The sequence below is a fragment of the Muntiacus reevesi genome, chromosome 17 (assembly GCF_963930625.1).
Source record: "Muntiacus reevesi chromosome 17, mMunRee1.1, whole genome shotgun sequence".
Lineage (NCBI taxonomy): Eukaryota > Metazoa > Chordata > Mammalia > Artiodactyla > Cervidae > Muntiacus > Muntiacus reevesi.
In genome coordinates, this window is record NC_089265.1 from 29,257,911 (window position 1) to 29,279,742 (window position 21,832).

Below are 21,832 nucleotides of genomic sequence, written 5' to 3' on the forward strand. Positions count from 1 at the left end.
ATGAGGTACCATTACACGCCAGTCAGGATGGCTGCTATCCAAAAGTCTACAAGCAATAAATGCTAGAGAGGGTGTGGAGAAAAGGGAACACTCTTACACTGTTGGTGGGAATGCAAACTAGTACAGCCACTATGGAAAACAGTGTGGAGATTTCTTAAAAAACTGGAAATAGAACTGCCATATGACCCAGCAATACCACTTCTGGGCATACACACTGAGGAATCCAGATCTGAAAGAGACACGTGCACCCCAATGTTCATCACAGCACTGTTTATAATAGCCAGGACATGGAAGCAACCCAGATGCCCATCAGCAGATGAATGGATAAGGAAGCTGTGGTACATATACACCATGGAATATTACTCAGCCGTTAAAAAGAATTCATTTGAATCAGTTCTAATGAGATGGATGAAACTGGAGTCCATTATACAGAGTGAAGTAAGCCAGAAAGATAAAGAACATTACAGTATACTAACACATATATACAGAATTTAGATAGATGGTAGTGATAACCCTATATGCAAAACAGAAAAAGAGACACAGAAGTACAGAGCAGACTTTTGAACTCTGGGGGAGAACGTGAGGGTGGGATGTTTTGAAAGAACAGCAAGTGTATTATCTAGGGTGAAACAGACCACCAGCCCAGGTGGGATGCATGAGTCAAGTGCTCGGGCCTGGTGCACTGGGAGGACCCTGAGGAGTCGGGTGGAGAGGGAGGTGGGAGGGGGGATCGGGATGGGGAATACATGTAACTATATGGCTGATTCATGTCAATGTATGACAAAACCCACTGAAATGTTGTAAAGTGATTGGTCTCCAACTAATAAAATTATATTAAAAAAAAAATAACAAAAAACAAAAAAGTCTGGCATCTAAAAGAACACTAACTGTTTTTAGAAAGGTCTCGGGCTTGACTAAGTCTTCTCAGCCTTAAAGATGATTTCAAGGAGATAGACTTCTCATTCAATATAAAAACAAGTGCCCCGCCTTTTCTCCACTCTGATACTCAAAGACTAAGGGAAGTACAGATATCAGTTACGTTACATATGTCCCACTGGTTTTCCTTTCTGGGCAGAAGAGCAAAGTTGTCTAATTGCTTCACTGGAATATGTATTCCCATAGGCTTCAGTGAAGATAGTAAAATATTTTTGGATCTCCAATCTGAGAAGATCAGGAACATTTTAAAGTATAAATAATCTTTATTACTTTAGAATAGTCCTTTAGGAGTCTGAAGGTCTGATCTCAGACTCCTGGTGTGCAATAGGCTGAAGCCTACCATGGGCTTCACAAATGAAAAGTGTACCAGCTTAACAGGAATCCTGTAACCCAGCACAAGTCGAGGGTCAAAGAGACTGAGGCCCAGGTTGTAGGTTTAAACCACATACTTGTTTAGTGAGTGTTTGCTGTCTCACACTGGCCTCCTTGTAGGAATTATCTGTGCAAGTTCAGAAGTAAGTTTCAAGGTAAAGTGACAGAAGGGCAAATATCCTCAAGAACAGAGGCCACAAATCAGCTTCCAAGGATTAAAACCTATTTTCAGAAGAAAGGAAAAAATAGTGAGAGAAGAAGTACAACAGAAGTAAATCCTGACAATATTTCCTCATGGATACTTTAAGAGAAGGCAAGTTCTATTTTAAAAATTTAATTATTTTTTAACAATAACTTTTTTTCTTATGCTAGTCTACTTGTTTCCTAACCATAAAAACATAACTGGCAGTCATATTTAATGGTATTAATGGTATATAATGACTATATTTTTCTTCGACGTATCTAGGAAAAAAGAGGGCAGTAGGAACAATTGCATAAGAAAGCAACTACTAGACTGGAACATAACTTTTAATGTAATTGATAATATATAATCATAGATGTAGAATTAATGTAAACAAATGAAGTACTAAAAAAAAATCCAGGCTAATGAAATTCCAGATAAATTTCAGATTCCTGGATTCCAACACAGAACTTTAACCCAACTTAAAGAATTCTATACATTCATAAATAGTAATTACTGACTGTTGCTAATTATCATGTCAGAAATGTATAGTTATACTAAAAATCATCAGGTTTTTGATTGTTTAGATAATGTTAATATTCTATTTGCCAAAGATCCATGTGTGCTGATATAGCATATAGGCAAAATATATTTCAAAATGTTTTTAGTTTAGAATATTTTAAGGAAACTTGTATAAATAGACAAAATCTTTCAGACTTTTGAAAAACCATCAGTTATAACTGATTCATTCCACTGGATAAAATTTCTATCAGTTTAAGATTTCACTAATTCAAGCTAAAGTGGAATGAGGTTCTTATTTTGATACTGGTAGTTATTAATTTTATTGTATATTACTATTCTTATCTCTAAGCATGGACTGGTGACTTGTTTTTCCACATCAGATTCAGTTTTGAGAGCAAATCAATGATCTTAAACTTCTTAAACAGATTGATATTTCATGTACTTTGTGTGATCAGCAACTCTAATCATAAGCAAATACAAAATAAAAATAAACCATGTAGTAAAATAATTTCCCAAATCTTTAAAACAAAACAAAACAAAACAAACAAACCAAAAAAAAAATTTATGATAAGGGTTTCTCTGAAAGAATAAGCAATTCTACTTCCGCATAACTGACTCGTAGGTGAACTTTTGGATGCTAGGGTTTTTCACAATTGAGAACTATTTACTCTGTGCTTTCTCTGCAGACTCATCATGAATTAGTGGGCCTCTGAATCCATAGGCCAACCCCCATCCCCCACCAAGCAATGAATACTATTTATCTTTCGAAGTTAATTTTTCATAGAGGAAAGAGCATAGAACTAAATTTTATTGTGCCTACCAAGCACTCGTGTAAATAATTTTACTCTTTCAAACTTTATGAATACCATTCACTTGTAATTATAGATTTCAAGTTGAGAAAAGACAAATCAGTGACATAACAAGGGTGTAGAGCTAGTAAATGGTCAGGCTGAAAGTTTAACTCAGGTCATCAGATTCCCGTGTCGATGCCCTTTGATTACCGTCACACTTCCTCCTGGGCGGTTGCATTAACTACATGTTATAGTCCTGGACTTCCTTCTGTTGGGGTATCTTTCCATTTGTTTGTTTGTCAGAAGTTAATAATTTTTTGAGAGAGGACCTAATAATGCTCTTTTATGAAGGATTCTTACATTGTCCTTTAAGATCTTCCAAATTTTCCCTGTGAAACCATGCAAGGTTTGGCATTGGAATGCTCCTCTACATGTGGTCAACAGTAATCATAAAAGCAGAGAGGTAGGTGTTTTGCAGTAAGCTGGAAATTTGTATGTTTATCTCACTTCTCATAACATACCCAAAGAGTATGTGTGTTTTCTAGGAAACTGAGGTTCATATGATAGGCCCCTTGTTCAAGGCTGTATCACTCTTAATTCCAAGTTAGAGTCAGTGCTCTTTTTTCTTGACTTTTTATCTTTCTGAGTTAAGTTTTCACAGGGGAAAGGGCATAGAATTAAATTTTATTGTGCATACCAAGCACTCATGTATATAATTTTACTTTTTCAAAACGTTATGAGATTTTCTAATACAAGTGTCAGTACTTGAGCTGTTTGACTATTTGAAATGGGGTCATTTTAAATTGTACATCCTACCTGGCTTAAGAAATGTCAGGAGGTGTTATTCTCAGAGTTTACACAGAGGTATGTGCAGGCATTGATGGTCTGTGCATCTGCTCCTGCATACCAGATTCTTCCTTTTCTCCCAAAGGCATTCTTTCTCAAACAGAGGGGAAGCTTGTTCCTTGGGAGAAGTCCCCTATCTCATCTTCTAGATGAAAAGTGAGGATGTCTGATTCTGAATTCCTCTTCTCCATTGAAGGAATGACCCACGGACTTCTGATGACTCAGGGTTTTCTGCAAGGGACAGGATCAATATAACTTGAAGTCAGTTGTACAAAACTATTGGACAGCAGAGATTCAGGATGGGTTAGTGATGCGGGTATTGTCAATGGAGACCTGCATCCAGTACTAAACAGAGTTTAGATGAGTATAGTCAGAGAAAGATGAGATCTGTGTGGGTTGAAGGAGTTTTTTTGAGTAGGGGAAAAGATTATTGACAGGAGGGTATTTTAAAAATGTAAAATATCTTTTGAATGTTGTGCTCTCCTTTATTCAGTTTTTCATCCATGGTTTAATATATCTTGTACTCACTCACTGATTGAGCATCACAGTTCATTTCTTAATTGGTGTGTCTGAATTGTCTTCGCAGTTAAGACTAGGAACATTCAACGGCAGGGTCATATCTTCTGCTTTTTATCTTAAAAATATTTTCTTTTGCCTACAGAATTTCTCATTCAGAGCCCAGTAAGCTCCTTCCACTTTGGTTAAGGATCTGTAAGTGAATCCAGAGTTACAGTGGTCTCTGTTGAGGAGCTTTTAAGGAAATACTTTGGATACTTCTACCAACTTATTTGGGGCTTCTCAGGTGGCTCAGTGGTAAAGAATCTGCCTGCCAATGCAAAAGATGTGTTTGATCCCTGGTTTGGGAATATTCCCTGGAGGAGGAAATGGCAACCCACCCTGGTATTCTTGCCTGGAGAATTCCATGGACAGAGGAGCCTGGAGGACTACAGTCCATTGGGTCCCAAAGAGTCAGACATGACTGAGCAACTGAGCACCAACTTATTTAAAATATATTTTATGCCTTTTACCTTATTATACAAGTATTACCTGCAAATACAAGATAATTTTGAATAAATCCTAAAATGAATACATTTTTTTTTTGCCTATACAGAAAACTATCTTAAGTTATCTCCACAATATCTTAATGGTCAGAGGAATCATAGTAGTATCAAGTCCTTTTTAAAATATTTAGTTTTAGAATATAACTTTAAAGTTGTAAAACATAACCATTTCATTTTCCTTTCTCCCTAGAGTTCCATTGTAGATGTTGGTTTATAATCATTCTAAAGAAGAACATTGAAATTTGGAAAAAAAATGTTAGAAACTATAGGTAAGACCTATTTCTCCCTGTTTTGATAATGATTTAAATTCCTTCCATTGGGAATATGTTCTGCATATTAAGATTCTGTCTGTAATAACTTGGTTAGTTTTTTTTTATCCACTATCATTGTACTAGGGCAGTGTGTTTTGATATTTAGATGATTTCATATGAAGTGTTATGAAAACACATCATTTATAAGCAAAAGTTAAGAGCATATGAAATGTTCTACCAAATATGGGTTTTAAGAAAGCTTAATGTAAACCTAGTTCTGATTTATGAACTCAGTTCTGGTTAAAGCTTGTTTCTGGATAGTATCAGAAGTGTAACAATATTTTTAATACTGAAGGTCATTGCCTATGTCTTACTTTTACTTTACTCTTGGCAGGTTAAATAATACTGAGCTTTTAAGTTGGTAAAACTGTTATAATAATACCGAACAGGTTGACCAACTTGAGTGACAATTTATGGCAGTTTAATTTCTGCAGTAGATAATTTAGGTTGAAATATCCAACAAATTTTCTACACTTATGTGTTGATCTCCTCCTTGCCCCCCTCCCATACACATACTGTACTGCTCTTTAGTATTAGAGAAGCTGGTTTATAGAACTGATTTCAGGTATGTCAGGTAAGGAGCATCCAGTCTCATGGTCCCTTATCTGACACTGCAGTCTTCACCTTTTCCAGGGATCTCTTTGGGTGTGATTATTGGAAGGTATTGGAAGCTGTCTGTGATGCCTTGATGATCATGACTGATGCCTTGACACCTGCAGGTTTTGAGGGGTAGCGGGAAGTGGGTGGCAGGAAAGGTGGAGCTGTTTTTGTAATCATGAGGATCGTTATTGTTGACTTTTGTTCCTGCTACTATGACCATAAAAAAGAATGCATGGGTGCACATTTCCTGCATCACCTATTTTATACTAAAATCACACAGAGTAAAGACTAATAGTTTACACAGGAAAGTTCCTCATAAGAAAGTGGGCAGCAAAGGGGAAATACAGAATTATTTAAACCATTACCTTATAATCTTCATTTTGTAAGTTTTTACTGAGTTGTACACCTTTCACAAATTGACGTGAGAATCCATACTAGATTTAGTTTTTGAGATACCATGGGAAATATGACCTAAAATCAGTTGTTAGGCATACCTTTATTACTGTTTGCTTTTAAAATTCTGCATATGAGTGTTTAACTTTGTGCATGAACTCATGGTCAGCATTAGTTAATATTTTAGTTTCTCCATTCCTGTGTAAACATATTTTTCCTATCAAAAAATGTCTCTAGTGATAGTTCTCACTCCTTTTTATTACTATGATATGGCTAATATATTTTAATAGATATCATTGAGAATCTTTAGGGCATATATCTGAGCACTCTCCAGTATTTTTAAAAAATTGTAGCTTCACTTACATGGAAGGGAGAGAGGGAGTGAGAGTGGGATTTTGAGAGATGTTTTACCTATTATTTGTGGTAGCATTTAACTGTCTAGAGTCTTGCATGTTAGATGTTAGGATTATTAAGTATACACTTATGGAAAATACTAACTTTGGCACCTTTGGACCTTATACAAGGTGATTAATAAATTGTATTCAGTTTTATGCTTATGTACATGTGCTATTTAATTTGGAGGAAAGACATTTCAAGCATTAAAAAATTGTGTTTTTGAAGGAATATGTGTTATTGTAATATATTTTCAAGTAAATGCAAAAGTATATAATGCATTGCCTCTTAATACATGAAATTGTTCTATTTTGGATGTTATAATTCATCAGTGACATTATTTACCTCTACTTATTAGTTATATTTCTCATTTTTCTTATATATACATTTTTAATAAAAAAAAGAAATAGCATTTATAAGATCACAGAATGGTTTTAATTAGTTTTTATAAAAGAGTTGAAATAGCTGGTATTAGAAGCATGTCAGATATGCATCATCTGAATTTGTTTCCATACTTACAGTTAGTTGCGTATACCATACACTATAACCAGTTGGTTGTTTTTAAACACACTTTCTTATTAGAGGCTTCAAGGTTTGAAGAATGTATTTAGAGTAACATGTTTTAGTCCCTTCTTTTTTCCAAGTCGATTTTCAGCTCTCCCAAGAAATAGTGTTAGAATTTCTATAAGCATGGTTTGGTGCCTGTCTTTTGAATCCTGTTACTGACTAATGCTGCCCTTTGCTTTAGACAAAAATCGGGCCCTGCAGGCAGCAGAGCGCTTGCAGGCCAAGCTGAGGGAACGTGGGGATGCCGCAAATGAAGACAAACTGAACCTTCTCAAGTCAGTGCTGCAGAGCCCGCTCTTCAGCCAGATTCTGACCCTGCAGACTTCCATACAGCAGCTGAAAGACCAGGTAAGACGTGGTGTGTACCCACCGGAGGCCTGGATCGCATGGCACAGAGCTTGTAAAGTCTCCTGTGTTTTCTGAAAGGCTGATTTTTATATGTGTGAATTAATTGTTAATGAAGTCATTTAAACCTCCAAGTGAGACTTCGTATTCAGTGTGGCTCCCCACCCTGCCAGGCCCTCAGTTATTTTCTTAATGGTTGTGGCTGCATATTGTAAATGATATGACATTGTGTTGAAAGCTGTGGGAAAATGGAAGAATGAGTTCCTGCAGGAGAGGAAGATGATAGAAATATGTTCAGGGTGGATGGTTGTAGCTTGGTTTCCGTCATCACTGTGACTCATGGTTCATGTGATTGTGCTTATTCAAATTCAGACATTCAGCACACTTACAAGATTTCAGATGAGCCTGGATTTGCATGTGTAATCATGTATGCAAGGAAGGGAAATCACCTCTATATTGACAGTAGAAGGAATAATTACATTGTCATCAGTTAGAGGAATTGCAATTCTCACTTCTAAAAAGAGTGTAAGTAGCGATTGCTCCCATGACAGCATCAGATGGTGATAAACATTAGGACTTCTAAATGTAAAACAGTGTTTATTTCTGTAAAAATTATGAGCATTAAAAAGTCCTACCGTTTATATTAAAATTGAAACATAATGCAATGACAGAATGAAAACTGAAGTCAGATGGTCACTGAACTTACTTAATGCAATCACCATTTCTCAGGTTTTTAAAAAATAGTTTTTAAATGGTTCTTATCCTCACAAGGTTTGAAGTTAATCTAATTATGTCTTCAGTCCAAGTTAATTATCATTCTGATGTTTTTAGCATTAATCTAATGGTTATGGATGACTGGCTAGCCAATATTTTGCCTTAAAAGTTTAACATGAAACCTGAAAACTAGTTTCATAGTTCAGTTGAAGAACAGCTTCAATTAACAACAACAAAACCCCCCAGATCTGCCAAATGGAAAAAGAACAATAGTAGCAATAGAGAAGGAATTTGTTAAATGTCATATAACTTCTTAATCTAGTTATTTTAGTGCCCTCCCCCAAATTAAGTACATAGATCAAGAAGAATCTTTAAAAATATTTCCCTCAAGTGAATTTGTACCTAATGATTTTAAAAGTTATGATCATGAATTAAGAAAAAGAGGTGGTTTCATTATATATAATTGTGCTTTTTTCCTTTGTAAATTATTGAAAAAATTGGTTTCAGGTACTCATTTTCAGAATGAATTGGCATTCTTTTGGAGAAACCAGTATTATGGATATTAGTATAATTATGGTATAGAAAATTACCTGGTTTTTAAACAATGTGAAGATGTTTTACAAATACCTTCTCCCCTTATTGTATTATGTGGAAATATGACTCGAATGAGAGGGAAAGTTGAAAGAAAAATTACTAGTGATTGTGGTAGGAAATGCTGTCGGTCCAGTGAAGCAGCTGTCAAAATGTCCCTGCTGTCTAGTCTGATGTAAGGGGAATAGCTTTTGTGCTTACCAGGTCTGCTGAAAGGAAGGGAGAAAAAGGACTGCTTGTTGTTGAGCTTGTTTTACCCTTTCCAAATGGAACTAGGATATGGGATCTAAAACTATTTGGGTCCCAGGTAATTCAACTTAAACTTCTTTGGAAATTGTTGAGGATAATATTATGGAGCCCCGTAGTCTAGGGCTACAGACAGGGTGATCTCATTAATGACAAATGCTATTATACAGTTGACCCGTGAATAACCTGGATGTGAACTGTACAAACTTGTATTTTCTCTTCCTTATGATGTTTTTAATAACATTTTCTTTTCCCTAGTTTGCATTATTTTAAGAATATGGTATATAATATATATAACATACAAAATATGTGTTAATTGACTATGTTATAGGTAAGACTTTAGTCAGCAGTAGGCTATTAGTAATTAACTTTTGGAGGAGTCAAAGCTCTAATACTTGGATTTTTGACTGCATCATAATTGATGTCTCTCCCCACTCCTCACCCTTGTGTTGTGCAGGGGTCAACTGTATTTCAAGGCTGTGATGTTCGTGAATTATGTAGGTGTGTTTGACGTGACTTTCCTGTTTTTGGCTCATTGGTCTCCTCTTCAAATACTGAAAGGGACTGTGGAAACCATCTGTTCATCCCCTGCTGATTATAGCAGATTAGTTTAGAGAGTGGAGCCAGGGGTAGAACTTGGACTTCTTGGCCCCCAAGGTACAGACCTTTCCCTCATTTGACCCTGAAGCTTGTCTCATCTCCCCCAGACCAAGGTTAACAGAGCCTCTGATGCCGCGAGTTTACTGTCCGTTGAAACCATAGATAATGTCCCGCAGTAGACTCTTCACTTTACTCTCCATTCTTTACCAGTTCAAAATCATTTGTTAATTTTTTTCCCTTGCCAGACTAGAGAAAATTTTCAAAAGCTTGTAATATTTTCTGTTTTAATGTTAAACTTATATATTCTAAGTGCTATCATGTTAGATTTAAATTTTCTATATCATTTACCAACTGCTAATTTATTACTGTTTGTAATTTAATATTTAAGTAGTGCATCTAAGGAGTGAACTTTGTGCTTTTAATCCAGTAGCTATACAAATCTGATGAATGGCCAGCTTTTATTTATTATCTTTCATCTAAATTGCATTTTCAAGTATTTAATTTTATATGCATGATAGGAGCAAGTTATTGTCTCCGTCTCTTTTAGTATTACTGGAAAGTTTGACCCCTTTAATTTTTCTCTGCCATCATTTTGCCTTTTAAAAGCAAAGGGAGGGAATAATTGAAAAGCCCAAGGTATATTCACCATATGGAGAACATGATCATATTGTTGTATTAATGACAGATGCTAACATGGCTTGTTGAATTAAACCTACTATTTTTTTCCCCTCGGATCCTTTTCACTACTTCTTTTCAATAATGTTTAATTTTTCCAATTTGCTTCTTCAGTATTAAGACAGCCTTTAGAAATCAAACTGTTTCCCTTTGGCAAATTAAACACTTGACAGGTGTGTAACTGAGAGGGCAAAAAAGCCATGCCCTGAAGGGATGTGCTATTTAAATATTGTCAAAAATATTAACAGGTCTGAGAGTATAATTGATGCCTCTGTTTAGCTCTGCCACATTGTGTATTGTTCTAACCACCAGCTAAAAGGATGTGTGCTATTAAACCTGAATAATCTCTAATAGCTCCAGTTCATTTCCTATTGCATGAGTCCTGTTTAAGTGAGGGGGGTGGATAACTGTGACTTTGTGTCAATGATCTGTCAAATGCAAATTCTCAAGTAGTGTCCTCACTGTCACCTAGTCAGCCAGGCTAATAACTGCAGGGCTTCATACATATTCATGACAAAAATCCAACTCTTGTGGAGGAAATAAACACGTTAGCAATTTAATAACAGAAACTTGTCAGACGAGAGGATATTTGATTAGCATATTTATTCTGTGACGTTTGTCCAGCCCAATATAGGTGGATTCTACTTTCATGATTAATTAATTGCCTTGCCTTCTGAATTGACTAAGGGTACTAAGTAAATGTCTTTTTATCTTGAGTTATTTGTAGGAAAACTATGACTTAAAATTATAAACTTTATTAGAAAGGACTGATACTTAAAATTGTCATTGCTGAGATTTTTAAAAATTATGGTTACAGAGACCAGTTCTAACATTGAAGAAATGATGTGGATATCAGGCTTACAAAAGCTGCTGATCTGGAAAATTCGCCTTGGGGCACAGTATTCTATAGGTTTCTCCTCGTCAGGGATTTCCAGCCTTTTTGGAGTATGGCACTTCTTATTTTGTTGTTGTTTGATTTCCAGGATCCTGAGTTTGTTCACCTTTCTCACAGGGAAGTGTTGGCTTACCTATATATCATCTAGATGCATATGTATATATACACAAAATTAAGACAGATTTTTCTAGGTTTTTCTTTGGAAATTTTATGAAATCTCTTGGAATTATTGGAGAGACATTGATTTAACATAGAACCAGTATTGGAAATTACTGTTCAGTGTGGGTTAGAGTAATTCAGTCCTTTTTTATTTTTATTCTCGAAAAATATGGTCTTAACGATATAAAAGTCGTGGTTTTATATTTCTGTGTTTCTAAGTTTTATCTGTTCACATTCCCGAAAAAAATCTGGGACAACTCCTGAGGGCAAAACATCCTAATAGATGATTCAAAGGTAAATCTAAATCAAGATCAAATAAAAATATTAGAGAACTAGATATACCAAGAATCTTGGGTGGCTAAAATTGAGTATATAATTTAATTCTCATTTCCCAGGACAAAGGCAAAAAAGAAGCAGATGATTGTATATTGCTCAATATGAGACATCATTCAATAAATCAGATTTCCCCTTGGCAATGGGAAGGTTATGGGAGCTCATTTTTTTTTTTTTAATAGAAAGCTTATAACCATTTAGTGATAAACCTTTATTGAACACTTAAAATAAGTAAACATGCAATGAATAAGTAAGATGGAGATTCTGCCTCTCTAGAGGGAAAGAACATATATAGTCTTTTGTCATTAAATAGAAAAATAAGCTAAGTGGTGTAAAAGGAAGAGGAGGAAATTACTAACTTTGACTAGAGGAAAACTTTACATTGGAGGTGACATCAAAGATGGGTTTTGAAAAATGAGTAGAGTTTTCTGTAGAGATAGAGGGAATTATTTCCGGTAATGGGAAGAGTGTTTACAAATGTAGAGCTGTTCTCAGTTCAGGGTCATTTTACATTTTCTCTCCAGGGACCACTGAGCAGTGTCTGGAGACACTTTAGATGGTCGCAGCTTGTGGGTTGGAGGGGCGGGACAATGCTAGGGGCATGTAATGTATGGAGTCCAGGGATGCTGCTCACATCCTCAATACAGAGGACAGCCCCTCAAATAGGGAATTGCTGGGTTTAAAGAATCTTCAGTGCTGAGGCTGGCAAATCTTGACAGAGAGTCATGGATATACCTGTGTTATCAGAGCAGTAGGATATGGGAGGCTATTGATAGAAGAGGAAACTTTGGAGCCAGACTATGAAGGCTTTAGTAAGGTTTTCTGTTTTTTCCTTTGTGTTTTTTTTTTTATCATCATTGCCCTTCTGCATTCAGCTTTCCATATCAATTTTTTTGTAACAAGTTGAAGTTGTATCAACTTTATCTCTTAACTATGCTATTTAATACAATATTTTAACAATTATTTATTTTTATTTCTGCACATTTTAAAGACTGTAGTGAAAAACATACAACATAAAATGAAGGTAAAGGTTTTAATGACATTTTGATGGATAAGACCCTCACATATAATTGTAAAATACATGAATCATTCTTCAAAGGGCTGTTTCTTTCATCTTTTGAAGTCTGAAGTACACTAAGGATACACACTAATTTAGTAATGGCTTTTCTGCTAAAGCATGCATGAGATAATGTACCCCATGTATATTTTTCTGATCCTCTGTCTTAAAACAAAAACATACTTTATAGAACCTAGAGAAGCTGGCAGGCAGTTGTACTTCAGAGTTTTATGTGTGTTAGTTGCTCAGTTGTATCCGATTCTTTACCACCCCCATGGACTGTAGCTCGCCAGTCTCCTCTGACCATGGAATTCTCCAGGCAAGAATACTGGAGTAGGTTGCCATTTCCATCTCCAGGGGATCTTCCTGATCTAGGGATCGAACCTGGGTCCTGCACGGCAGGCAGATTCTTTACTGTCTGAACCACCAGGCACGGACAGTGAACTTCAGAAGGTCACTTTCAAATACCTGAGATCAGCAGAGGGTATTAGATGGAACATCACCATGCTGGGGCCTGCCCAAAGAGCCGCTCTTCTGTATTTGTAGGACTGATAAATCAAGTTCATGGCCAAAGTGTTGAGGTATGCTGCTTTTAAGCAGTAATATCAGCACCTCTGATGCTTTCTTGCATTTATGATTTTTAGATTGGTGAAAAGTTGAAGATTTTGATAATTGAGCACTTGATGGCTCTGTTTTGACTTAGGTAATTAATAACCCCCCACTATTTTGTGTAATTCTTGTCTCAAAGAGCAGAAATGCCTGTGTTTCCTCAGCCTGAGTTATTACCTATATAAAAGATGAAAACGTAACCCTGTGTCGATGGTTTCTAATTTGAGACTGAAATGAGGATGATTCATCTGCAAGCTTGCTGTCAGGAAAAGGGAATGACTACTGTCTCTCAAGAATGCTTAAGTTAAATTACGACTTGGTGTGAAGGGACGGGAATGGAGAGAAAGAATATATGCCTCAACCCATTAACAAGAATTATCTAGAAGTCAAATAGAATTCTTCCCAGTTGCTGTTGCCTGCAAAAATGAAAAAATATTTTTCTTACCCTTAAAATGGTTGTACTTTTATGATCGAGCATTACAGCAGCCTAACAGGAAAGTGTCTGTTAGACTTCAATGTACATTATCTAGGAGAAGTTACGAGAGGAGTTGAGTCTCATGTTTTTGCATTTACCATAAAGTTTATTTACTGTCAGAATTTCAAATACTTTATTTTTGGTACAATAACAGCTTTTAAATGTTTGTTCCTTTAACTAAAAGTTTGTAAATATAGAGCCTTTGAAGGGACTAAAATTCTTGTTTTATCTTGGGCAAGAAGGCAATGTTCAAGCTTTTTATACAGTGCTGGATTAAAATGCAACACCATCTTGCCATTGAGTATGCATGTGTGTCTAAAACAGCAAATGGTGCTAATTGTATGGTGTTTTTGTGACAAAGTTAAATGGTCTTTGGAGAAGAGGGAAAAAAATAAGAAATTTACTGAGTATAATCTAAATCAGTTTTTTAACCCACGAGTTTAGAACAATAGAGGTTGATTTGCATTTGAAGTATGGCAACAGTAAGAACAATTCCTTTTAGGAAGCTCTTGTGTGCTATGGACTCTGTCTCATTTATTCAGTCCATCAGCTTTTTGAGGTGGGGTTTCTCCCCACTTTGTCCAGTGAGGAAATTGGGGCTAAGAGAGATTTTATCTGGACCGTACAGTTATTCATTGATAGATTTAGAGGAAGAATCTAGGTCTGCGTGACCCTGAAGCCAATGCTTTTTTTTTTTTTTCCCTTCTAATTTGCACTTTTTTCTAAATCCTTCGTTCTATAACATAAAGGAAAAATAAGTTTAAAAAAACAGTTAATATAAATCTTTTGTAAATTCACATGTATTAAGATTTGCTGTTTCCCTTGAAGTATCCCTCCTATATTTTAATCAGAAATCCTTTAAAATATAAACCAGAAGTTTCATTCTGCTTTTATTTATAATTAGGCTAACTTTTAAAGTAAATGGACTGGTTAGAGTAATATTAAGATGGAGAGGCAGCATGGTAAAGTAACATCAGTCTTCATGTGCCCATTTCCATATATTTATACTTGTCTAGAGGGTTTTATTTTTATTTTTCTCTAAGCAGACTGTGAGCAGTGAATCAATTTTGTCTTCTAGAAATGTGGGACTGGTAGAAAAAACACTGCAAACATTCTAACATGTCATTTGTCTAAATTTTCAATTTCTAAAGTCTGTGGTGACATTTGAAATAAAGTTAATTTTTATACCTTTGCCCCTTTAATGTAGAAAATTCCAGCATACTTTGATAAGAATATTATTTTTGGTCAAGCTACATCCTTTACAGTCTTTTCCTTTGGAAATTTTGTTAAGAAAGCACAGAAGTGTTGAGATTTAAATAAAGGAAAGACATTCTGTAAATACACATCAACACACATGCCTGGACTAGTGTTGTATATGCTGCACGCCACTGCGCCATTTGTTCTTAACAAGCATGAAAAGGGGCTGTAGAATTCATTTGTTTGGAGGTTTGTTTGGAGTCCATTTCCCACTTTTGGGATAAAATCCATGACGCATTCATCTTTGAATACCTTGTCCCTAACATGACACTTAACTCAGACTCAGTAAACAATTTCTTAACTAATGATTACATGAGTGTTCTTGAATATTCAGAACTGTTGTGCATTAATAATTTGTCTTTCCTTGTTAGAGAACTAGTTTTTAATATCAGTAAGCTAGCCAAATAACTAAAGTTACTTTGAAGACCCCCCTCCTTTTTCTCTTGGGAACCATATTAAATAGATATATCACTCATCATTCATCATCATCATAATTAACTTGGAAGGAGCTCTTCCATGTTTCATCATTACGACAGTGCTATCAAGCAGAGGATAATATTTTCCTCATTTTGCAGAGGGGTGATGGAAACACAGAGAGGTTAGGTGAGGGAGTTAGTATTTGCATGCAGGCAAGGTGACTTCAGAGCTCAGGTCTTAATCACAAAGCTCTGTTGAGTTTTGTTTCACTGTCCTTGTAAACAGTATAATGAACATAATTTAAGGAATTCCTGGTTATCTCGAGGCCTTCGTTTTGATTATCTGCTCTCAGTTGCTGGTAGTGTTGTAGTGTTGTTCAGAGACAGACAGTGATCTTAAGCTTGAGTTTATTTCTTCAAATGAAAAAAATATACATTCATCTTGACTGAGCCCCTTTTTGCTCCTCCTTTAGTTGTAAAATGGGAGCTAAATAGCATGGATATGAAAAATGTAAGGCCTAAGCCCAGTGTTTACCAGGAGCTCAGTAAATACCAGTTCTCTGCTTATTGTTTCCTCTTCATATGGAGATTTAAAGTTCTAAGGCAGTCGCTCCCCGTTTTGTCTCATGACCCCATTACATTCTTAAAAATTTCTAAGGACCTCAAAGAGCTTTTGTTTTTGTGGTTTTATCCATCAATATTTATATCAGGTTAGAAATTAAAATTGAGAACTGTTGTAAATATTTAGTAGTACAGAAAAAATAACAGTAATAAGCCCATTACATTTAAAAATTGGTGAAAAGAGTGGCATTGTTTTACATTTTTGCATTTCTCTTTAACATGGCTCAGTAGAAGATATTGGATTCTCATATCTGCTTCTGGATTTGATTTGTTTGGATTTGTTGTTTTAGTTTATGAATATGAGAAAATCTGGCTTCACATGAATATGTAGATGGAAAAGGAGAGGGGTGTATATAGCCTCCAGACAGTTGTGGTTATCCTTATTTGATAGGGCACCAAAACTCTTGTTAGTTTCTTAGAGGCTAGTTGCAGTGTGGAATCTGAAACCAAAACAGGGAACACTTCCCTGTGCTTTGAATTTTTACTTTCATTACCCACGCATAATTTTATATTACATTGGTCATTCGGAAAATTTGAAAAATAGAAAAATTGCGCTTCACCTTTCATTACCTAGTATCAGAAAATTACACTTGCTGGTATTGCTTCTGATCTTATCAATAGAGTCTTTAAATGATGGAAAAGTGTCAAGCCCAGGTTGGCCGATGCAAGTTTTTCAAAATTCTTAATTTTTGCTTGAAAGCTCAAATGTTACTACGGGCAACAATTACTGTCAGTTGTTTTCTTTGAAGTGTCAGGCATACTTTATTTTTGAGAGTGTCTGCCATATACCAAAGTCTGTATAATCTGTTTTTGGATTTAAGTCATTTTTTCAAGTAATACAGAGTGCCCATGAAAATAATAGCCTAGTTTAGCTTGCAACTCAAACAATAGTACTTTTCTCGTGACAATTGTATTTTTAATACATGAGAACTACTTCATATCTGCTTACCACTTTGAAACACAGAATTTTAAAAGGCATGCTTTTAAGTCAATATTGAATAAAATGAATAGTTTTTACTAATTCAGTATTGAATAAAAGTGATAGTTTTTACTACTACTACTTTACTACTGATTTACTTTTGAATCACACACAGAAAAGGACTTTTGTATGTGATTCTGTGGAAGGGGAATAGACTTGTTCTTGCGAAGAAGAGCTGAAAATGATTAGTTGCCCTTTTGTCACAGCCTTCTACAGACACCTGTTTTATTACTGTCCCATCCCCTAGAGCCGAATGTCTTGAGCATTTCAGGTGCTATAATAAGTATTCCAACGAAGGAAAGGAAGGTCTCTTAGAAAATGTAAAATTATACAGTGTTTTGTCTGAAAGCCCCCCTCCCCCCAAGCTCCTTCCCTCCCTTAAAACTCGCTGCTCCATTTTGTAACTTGTTTAGTTCAGGAACTCTGCGCTACTTTACGTCCAAAATAGTCTCGTCACATTAAGCAAATCTGCTTTGAACATGCAATTCAATTTCTTTAATTAGCTTTAAAAATAAGGATCGTTAAATCAGAGTGCCACCATCAATTACTGTGCTAGGGTTTGCCTGTTCAATAATGCATCAGAGTTGTGCTCGCCTCAGTATTTCTCTGAAAGATTTATGGAAAAGGAGACCTCCCCTCTCTTGGTTCCAAACTTGAGACAGAGCTTTATTATGTATAAAATTTTCTTTCCTATTATTGCTGCCATTTTAGATGCTGCATTTCATTGAATACTCTCAGGATTCTAGCCCTCTTTGCATTTCATATTTGGGATCAGTTCCAGAGAGTGTTTTACAGCATTTTTGTAAATTCACAAGAAAATAAGCACTTTCCTTGCTCTGCATGAAGAAAAGACAAGGTGCGGAAGAAAAAAAAAAGTCGCAGTTCTGTGAGGCGCACCTGTTACGGCAAAATCAGAGAATGCCTTGCTTCTTAGTTTTCACTGTGTTGAGGAGTAACAAACAGAAAATTGGGAAATTGAACTAGCGATATATGTTTATAAATTTGTTTAAAGTTTAGCTAAAACTGGGATTGTAAAAGCAGTGGTCATTTTTCTTGCTTAATTTAAATAATATATTTTAGCTTGTAAATGATAGAAATATAATATTCATCAAATGTATATAAGTGTTTGGGTGATTTTATTCTCATTGCTGTACTGTGAATTCAGATTAAGTCAAAATAACAGGACCACAAATTAGGTTTGGGTAATCTATATAGTAATGCTTTGGGAAATTCAGTTTGATCCTAAGCAATCATTTTCTTAGACAATTACACAAGTATTTCTGGAAAGATTGATGTTTGCCATTAAATAGAGCTAGTAATGTTAACTTTTTTTCAGTTAACAGCCTAAAAGGGATAGATAAAATGTAAAAAGTCAGTATTTCAGCATTTTGAAGTTGTTTTAGTTAAATGAATCTATATATTTGAAAATTTTCTATTGATCGTTTTGACTAACTTTGGAATGATGTTTATTTTGAAGAATAGTATATTTATTATTGAAAATATAATAAAAAGAAGTTTATAATTTAAAAATCTTACAAGTATATCAGCCTTGAACCAGGGTGGGTCAAATACCTTAGTATAAAAGTATAAGATAGTGTAATGATTGTTTTTTCTTCTAATATGATGTACAATTAAATGACACGAGTTTTAAAAATTTATAATCTTTAAGTTACAGAAATTTAGATGTGCTTCAGTGGTTAAGATATGTTTGCTGAGGATTCACCTTGACTTGAGCACTTGTTAAAAATTTATTTTGGGAATGGGAATTAGCCTCTTGAATCTATATCAAACCTGTGGAAGGTAATCTATCACAGTAATAGAGTAAACTTCATCTTCAGATATCCATTTCTTCATCTTTCCTTTGTTTATGGTAAATGCTAGATAACTGAACTTTCAATTCAGTTTCTGTCAGAAAAGATTCAGCTCGATACACAGAGGCTATTCCTAACCCCCCCATTTAGGAGAGGTGTCTGTTTGTATCATTCATTGGGGCACCCAGGTTCTCCGCTCTGATTGTAACACTTACTTTGTAAACTTTAAAAAATATTAAGAAAGCACATATTCAGTGCAATCAAAGGAAAATTACATAGCTCAAGGATTTTTCACAAATTGAATGTAGAAGTATAACCCTTTTCATAAATCACAGTGTAGAAAGTTACAAGCACTCTATAATACTCTCTGTTCCCGCAGTCAGTCCTAACAATCCCAAAGGAATCACTTAGTTTTTCCAGGCTCTTTCAGTTATAGTTGACATATATTGTTGTATAAGTTTAAGATGTACAACGTGATATTTGAAATATTTGATACATGTGTACATTGCAAAGTGATTATCAATGGTAAAGCCAGTTAATACGTCTGTCCCCTCACATAATTAGCCATTTATATGTGTGTGTGGTGAAAACTTTAAAAATCTACTGTCTTAGAAGCTTTCAAGTATATAATACAGTATTGTTAACTGTAGTCATCATTGCTGTACGTTAGATCCTGGAATTTATTCATCTCTTACCTGAAAGTTTGTACCTTTTGACCAACATTTCCCCATTTCCCATACCCTGCAGTCCCTAGCAACCACCAGTCTACTCTTTGTTTCTATGAGTTTGGCTTTTTTAGATTCCACATGTAAGTCAGATCATGCACTGTTTTGACTTCCATCCCATAGATAAGTATTTGAATTTTGTATATTACAGTCTGAGTATATATACTTTTGTACATGGCTTCTTTGTCTCCGCTTAGTGTCTGTGAGATTCATTTACTTGTTGTTTGTAGCTGTCTTTCATTTTTCATTGCATGAGTACACTAGAATATATTTTTCCTTTCTCCTGTTGACTGTGAAAGAAAGTGAAAGTGAAAGTCGCTCAGTTGTGTCCGACTCTTTGTGACCCTACGGACTGTAGAGTCCATGGATTTCTCCAGGCCAGAGTACTGGAGTGGGTAGCCTTTCACTTCTCCAGGGGATCTTCCCAACCCAGGGATTGAACCCAGATCTCCCACATTGTAGGCAGATTCTTTACCAGCTGAGCCACAAGGGAAGCCCAGGAACACTGGAGTGACTAGCCTATCCCTTCTCCAGTGGATCTTTCCGACCTAGGAATCGAACTGGGATCTCCTGCATTGCAGGCGGATTCTTTTACCAACTGATCTGTCAGGGACTGTTGACTATAATTTTGCCTTTTCCCCCCCAGTTTTTGACTGTATTGTAAATAAAACTTCCACAAATGTTCTAACGTGTATCTTTTGATATTCACAAGTGTGCATTTCTCAAGAGTGAAATTTCTGAGTCTTAAGGTATATATTCAACATTTGTATATTCTGTCAGGCTGTTTCCCAAATCAGTTGTTGATCTCTCCTTATAATGTATGAAAATCCTCGTCTATATCACTGCCTTTACTTGCTACTGCCAGCTTTAGTCTTCTTCCCCCCTTCCCCTATTAACTACTCTAGGGTATTTGTAGCATCACATTATTGATTTAATTTGCAGTTCTCAATAATGTTGAATACCTTTTCGAATGTTTGTTGGTCATTTAGAAATCCTCTTTTGTGGAATTTCTATAGAAGTCTTTTGCCCACTTTTCTGTTTTGTCAGTCCTTCTCTTATTGACTGACAAGGTTTTTGTTTTTTTTAAATATATTTTGAATACAACTTTTTTGTTGAACATATGTATCACACCTGTCTTTTTCTGCTTTGTGTTTTGCCTTTTGACTCCCATAATTGTATCTTTTGATGACCAGGAATTTCAAAAATGTATAATGTCCAACTCTAAAACTTTGCTGGAGGTTTATCTATTTTATTAATCCATTTCTTCCAAAAGACCAACTTTTGGCTTTCTTGAATTTTCTTATCGTAATTTTTAAAACTTTTCCTCAATTCTGGCTAACCTATGTTATTTTCTTCCTTTTTCGGGTTTTGCATATGTTCTCTTTTAGCTTTGTTAGCAATATGCTTAGCTCATCGTGTTTTACGCTTTCATTTTTCTAAATATATTCATTTAAGTCTGAATCTTAAGCATTGCATTAGCTGCATCCCATAATTTTGATTTGTTGTATCTTATCATTTGATTAAAATGTTTAATTTTTAATATAGTTTCTTTTACCCATGGTTTACTTAGAATGTATTGCTTAATTGATATGCCTTGGTTTTCATGTTACCTTTCTGTTATTGGTTTCTAGCTTACTTTACTGTATTCAGAGGTCTCTATTTGAGGTTTGTTGACGCTTTGTGAACTGCCTATAGTCTATTTAGATACACATTTCTTTTACATTTGGAAAGAATTTAACATTCAGCAATTGTTGAGTGTACTGTTCTATGTATGTTAATTAGATCAACATTATTTAGAATGTTTCCTTATTGATTTTTTTTTCATTCTGTCAGTTTCTGAGAGAGACGTGTTATAAATTCTAATTATGATTGTGGATTTGTCTATTTCTCATTTGCCCTACCACTTTTCTAAAATTTATTTTTTAATTGAAGGATAATTGCTTTACAGAATTTTGTTGTTTTCTGTCAAACGTCTCCATGACTCAGCCATAGGTGTACATATATCCCCTCCTTCTTGACCCTCCATCCCATCTCCCTCCTCATCCCATCCCTCTAGGTTGATACAGAAACCCCTGTTTGAGTTCCCTGAGACAGACAGACTGAAACCACAATCACAGAAAACTAGCCAATCTGATCACATGGACCACAGCCTTGTCTAACTTAATGAAACAAAGTCATGCAGTGTGGGGCCACCCAAGATGGACAGGTCATGGTGGAGAGATCTGACAGAAGGTGGTCCACTGGAGAAGGGAATGGCAAACCACTTCAGTATTCTTGCCTTGAGACCAAGAGAAGCAAGGTCTGATGCTGTAAAGAGCAATATTGCATAGGAGCCTGGAATGTTAGGTCCA

At 35.4% G+C, this 21,832-nt stretch overlaps 1 protein-coding gene across 4 annotated transcripts in view; it reads left to right on the forward strand.

Annotated features, from left to right (window-relative positions):
* Window positions 1-21,832, forward strand: part of MPDZ (multiple PDZ domain crumbs cell polarity complex component) — a 171,593-nt gene that overhangs the window by 25,960 nt on the left and 123,801 nt on the right. For 2 of the 4 annotated variants that reach the window (XM_065908318.1, XM_065908321.1), the window contains exon 1: window positions 7,136-7,321. In XM_065908318.1, the coding sequence (XP_065764390.1) occupies window positions 7,136-7,321 (186 nt within the window). Of the gene's footprint in view, window positions 1-4,309; window positions 4,492-4,899; window positions 4,979-7,135; window positions 7,322-21,832 lie in introns of those variants that run through there. The other 2 variants (XM_065908320.1, XM_065908319.1) reach the window with 2 other exon arrangements.